Source organism: Aphelocoma coerulescens, chromosome 4A (assembly GCF_041296385.1).
Source record: "Aphelocoma coerulescens isolate FSJ_1873_10779 chromosome 4A, UR_Acoe_1.0, whole genome shotgun sequence".
NCBI lineage: Eukaryota > Metazoa > Chordata > Aves > Passeriformes > Corvidae > Aphelocoma > Aphelocoma coerulescens.
Genome location: NC_091018.1, coordinates 404,249 through 408,152, shown reverse-complemented (window position 1 = coordinate 408,152; position 3,904 = coordinate 404,249). Strand labels below are relative to the sequence as shown.

General features: G+C 61.9%; 1 protein-coding gene across 1 annotated transcript; it reads right to left on the bottom strand.

The window, feature by feature from the left end:
* Positions 1–406: 406 nt before the first annotated feature.
* On the bottom strand, positions 407–3,116 carry ZIC3 (Zic family member 3). Its single transcript, XM_069014886.1, has 3 exons — positions 2,075–3,116; positions 1,262–1,425; positions 407–745 (listed from the first exon to the last, which is right to left on the bottom strand). The coding sequence occupies exons 1-3, from the start codon at positions 3,114–3,116 to the stop codon at positions 563–565; spliced, it is 1,389 nt and encodes a 462-aa protein (XP_068870987.1). The 3' UTR covers positions 407–562.
* Between the last annotated feature and the right edge of the window lie 788 nt (positions 3,117–3,904).

Below are 3,904 nucleotides of genomic sequence, written 5' to 3'. Positions count from 1 at the left end.
CTTGGAGAGAGAGAAGGAGAAAGAGGAGAGCAGAGAAAGAAGCAGCAGGAGAGCTAGAAAGGAAAGTTCAAGACATAACAGGACTTTGGCACGGTTTAAGACTGTGAGTTTAAACAATCACCACTAAGGCGAAGGAGAATTTTCATCCTCATGTCAACATCCCACCAAAAGAAAGAAAAACAAAACAAATTAAGAATAATAAAATAGTGGGGAATTGGAGGAAGAGAGACTCAGGCAAGGAGAGGGGGGAAAAATCAAAGAAACGACTGCGACTGAAAAAAATGACAACAAAAAAAAGAAATCTAATCCTGAGAAAAGGACATGGGTAGTCCAGCGTCTGGGCTTGCAAAAAAAAAAAAAAAAAAAAGTAATAATTATAATATAGTAATAAAAGACCCCCCTCCAGATCCTGGCAGTTAACTAGGTGTAGCCCTATGTGGTCATCGGTGTGGAAACTCCATTTCCGTGGGAGCAAGCTGCAGTTGGCTTGGTTTGTCCTTTTTTTTTTTTTTCCTCGTTCCCAATGCATTTGGTCCAGTCTGTGGCCGGGCAGCAGCTGCCTTCACACATACCATTCATTAAAATTGGGGGGCAGTCCAGGGTTGTGGCCGGGGTTACTCTGAAGGGCGGCCGGCGGCGTTTTAGTGGAGTCCTTACTGCCAGTGGAGCCCACCGCAGGGGGGGTGGAGGACTCGTACCCCGAACTGGCTGCAGGGGAAGAGTCCGACCCCTGGGATTCGTGTACCTAAAACCAAGAGGCAGAGATGGGAGCGAGCTCGGGGCCTCCGCCACCCCGCTGCACCAGGTTGGGCCATTTCTCCGTGCAGGAGGGTCACTGTGGAGCACCGGCTCAGCCTTGCCCGGCCATCAGGCCGTTCATGCCTGGCCAGCCACTGAGCACCGGCGACAAACGCCTGTCTCGGCCCCTGGCCACTCTGCTGCAGCGTCCTGGGTCAGGGGGGCTGCAGCATCCCAGCATGAGGGGCTGCAGCCACAGGCCAGGTTGCACCTGCACAGCCTTCCAGCGCTGAGCCACACTCTGCAAACCGGGCAGCACTTGCACCAGTGGGAGCACAAAAAGAAACTACGCCATTTCCCCGGGCTGTGCTCCAGCCACAGCCTAGACAGCGGGGACTGCTCAGGCCGTGCTGGGAACATGGAGCTCAGCTCTGCCCTGCTCTGGGGGAATGAGCCCTGAGCACACCAGTGACTGAGCATCACTGCTCAGGGAGGAAAGGGCTGGAGCACTGGGGTGATTTACCTTCATGTGTTTCCTAAGTGAGCTGGGGTGGGTGTAGGATTTGTCGCACACCTTGCAGATGTAGGGCTTGTCCGAGGTGTGGACGTGCATGTGTTTCTTCCTGTCACTGCTGTTGGCGAAGCGCCTGTCGCAGCCCTCAAACTCGCACTTGAAAGGCTTCTCACCTGTGAAATTTAGAGAGGGTGAAGGAGGGCCATTCCCCTCTCCATCCCCACCCGCCTCCTCCCAGGACAACATCTGCCCTGCTTGCCCCACCTTAGGGATGCACAAGCACCACAACAAATGAAGAAGGGGAAGATGGACAGCAAGGTTTGTTAAGTGTCGGATAAATTTGGATCAGCCTTTATTACTTCTAACTCACCTCCCGCCAGGCCCACGCTGGGCTCCAGCAGGGAAGGCGGCTGGGTGAGCTTGGGGAGGGAGAAGACCAAAGATAAATTCAGCGGCTCGGACAGCTTTACAGGACCTACTCGAGGATACAAGCCAAAGTACGTTTGCTTCCAACCTTCCCCCTCTCTTCCCTCCACCCATGCAGGAGAGCTGAAGAAAACTCGGGGCTGCAAATAAAAATACTTTGACAAAAGTATCGCCGATTTAATTAGGAGAGACGCCAATCAGGCCTAAAAATAAAAATAAAAAAGGAGCGGAAGTCACCGAAAATGAGATTCATTAGCATTTCTACGGTTCCCTCCGCACAAGCGTTCAGGAGGCCGAGAGCGGAGGCTGCGCCGCGCACCTCGCGCGCCGGGGGCTGCCGGCCCGTCCCCGCAGCCCCGCATCCCGGGTGGGGGAACACACGGGCACGGGCCTTACCTGTGTGCGTCCGCTTGTGAATCTTGAGGTTCTCGGAGCGGGCAAAGATCTTGCCACAGCCCGGGAAGGGGCAGGGAAAGGGCTTCTCCCCCGTGTGCACCCGAATGTGGTTCACCAGTTTGTATTTCGCCTTGAAGGACTTGCCTTCCCGCGGACACTCGTCCCAGTAGCAGATGTGGTTGTTCTGCTCGGGCCCCCCGACGTGCTCCATGGTGACGTGGGTCACCAGCTCGTGCATGGTGCTGAAAGTCCTGTCGCAGCTCTTCTTGGGCCGGCTGAGCTGGCTCTCGTCGAGCCACTTGCAGGACAATTCTTGCTTGATGGGTTGGCGCATGTACCGAAAAAAAGCGCCGGGGCCATGGTGGTGATGGTGGTGGTGGTGGGCCGCCACATTCATGCCCATATTCATATTCATGTGGTTGTAGTTGTGGAACTGGGCGCCGGCGTAAGGGTCCGTGCGGGGGCTGGAGACGGCCCGGTAGGGATCCGGCCGCCCGAAGAGGTCCCCGCGCAGCCCCAGATGCATCTGCCCGTTGTCCACATGCCCGTTGGGGGATGTGTGGCTCGGGCTCTGCTCGTGCAGCCCCGGGAAGAGCAGGTACCCCGGGGTGTCCGGGATGCCGCCGGGGCCGTGCAAGCCGCCGGGGGAGCCGCCGAAGAGCCCGTGCTGCGCTGTGCCGGAGGCGGCGTCCGCGATGCCGGAGCCGCGGTTGCGGAACAGAAAGTCGCGGGTGGAGTTGAAGGCGGCGGCCCCGCCGTAGGAAGGCACCTGGCCGGCGTGGTGGTGGTGATGGTGGTGGTGGCCCAGGGCGCTGGCGTAGCCCGGCGCCTGCGGCGTGAACGCCGAGCTCTGCCCGGCGGCGAGGTCGTGCGGGGCCGCGTTCAGCTTGAAGGCGGCGGCGTGCGAGGAGTCCCCGAAGGGGCCCAGCCCCATGCCGCCGCCAGCGGCGTCGCGACCCGGCATCTCGTGGTGGCGGGGCGCCGCGAAGCCGCCCACCCCCAGCGCTGGGAACTGCGGCCCTCCGTCCAGCAGCATCGTCATGGGCGCGGGGCCGTCGGCGCGGCAGCAACCTGCCCGCTCCCCCCTCCTCCCGCCCGCCCCCAAAAGAGTACAAAACCACCCCAAAACGCACCCCTACCCCGCCTCCCGCTGCAGGCAGGCGCGGCCCCGGCCGCAGGCGGGCAGCGAGGCGAGCACTCCCCGGCCGACACCAAAAAAAAAAAAAAAAAAAAAAAAAACCAAAACAAAAAACAAACCCCCCCCCCCCAAAAAAAAAAAAAACCACCAACCAAAAAACTCAAAACAACCAGCCCCAAAACAGCCACCCGCCCCCCGAGGCGCCCGCCCCCCGCGCCGGGCCGGGCGGCGCAGCAGGGCGAGGAGGCACAGCGCGGCCCCGCTCCCGCTCGGCGCCGTCGGGGCACTGACGGGGCGCCCGTCCGCGCCTCGCACATAAAACCAACTCCGGGGCCAGGCCGCGCCGCGCCAATGGGGAGCCGCGCGCCGCCGGTCACCTGACCCACCGCCCGCCGCCCCATTGGCGGCGCCGCGCTTGATTGGCACGCGCCCCGCGCCGTCGCGGTCGTTGATTGGGCGCGCGCGCCTCGCAGGTAGAGCGGGGGCAGCGGGGGGGGGGCCCGGGACCGGCCCGGGGGCGGCGGGAGCCCCGCGGAGCGTGGGGGGCTCCGGCCCCGGCCGTGCGTGTCCCCCTCGTGTCCCCCGGCTCTGTGCGCGCTGCTGCCGCCGCCGCTGCCCCCTCCCCGCGTGTCCCGCTGTGTCCCGCCGCCCGTGCCCTCCCAGCGCCGCCCCACGTCGCGCGGGATGCTCGC

Coding starts and splice junctions, on each gene's coding strand:
- ZIC3 (XM_069014886.1), bottom strand. CDS start 3,116: ATGACGATGCTGCTGGACGGAGGGCCGCAGTTCCCAGCGCTGGGGGTG. Junction 1,426..2,074: donor TCACAAGCGGACGCACACAG/GTAAGGCCCGTG, acceptor TAAATTTCACAG/GTGAGAAGCCTTTCAAGTGC. Junction 746..1,261: donor CACTTAGGAAACACATGAAG/GTAAATCACCCC, acceptor TCTTGGTTTTAG/GTACACGAATCCCAGGGGTC.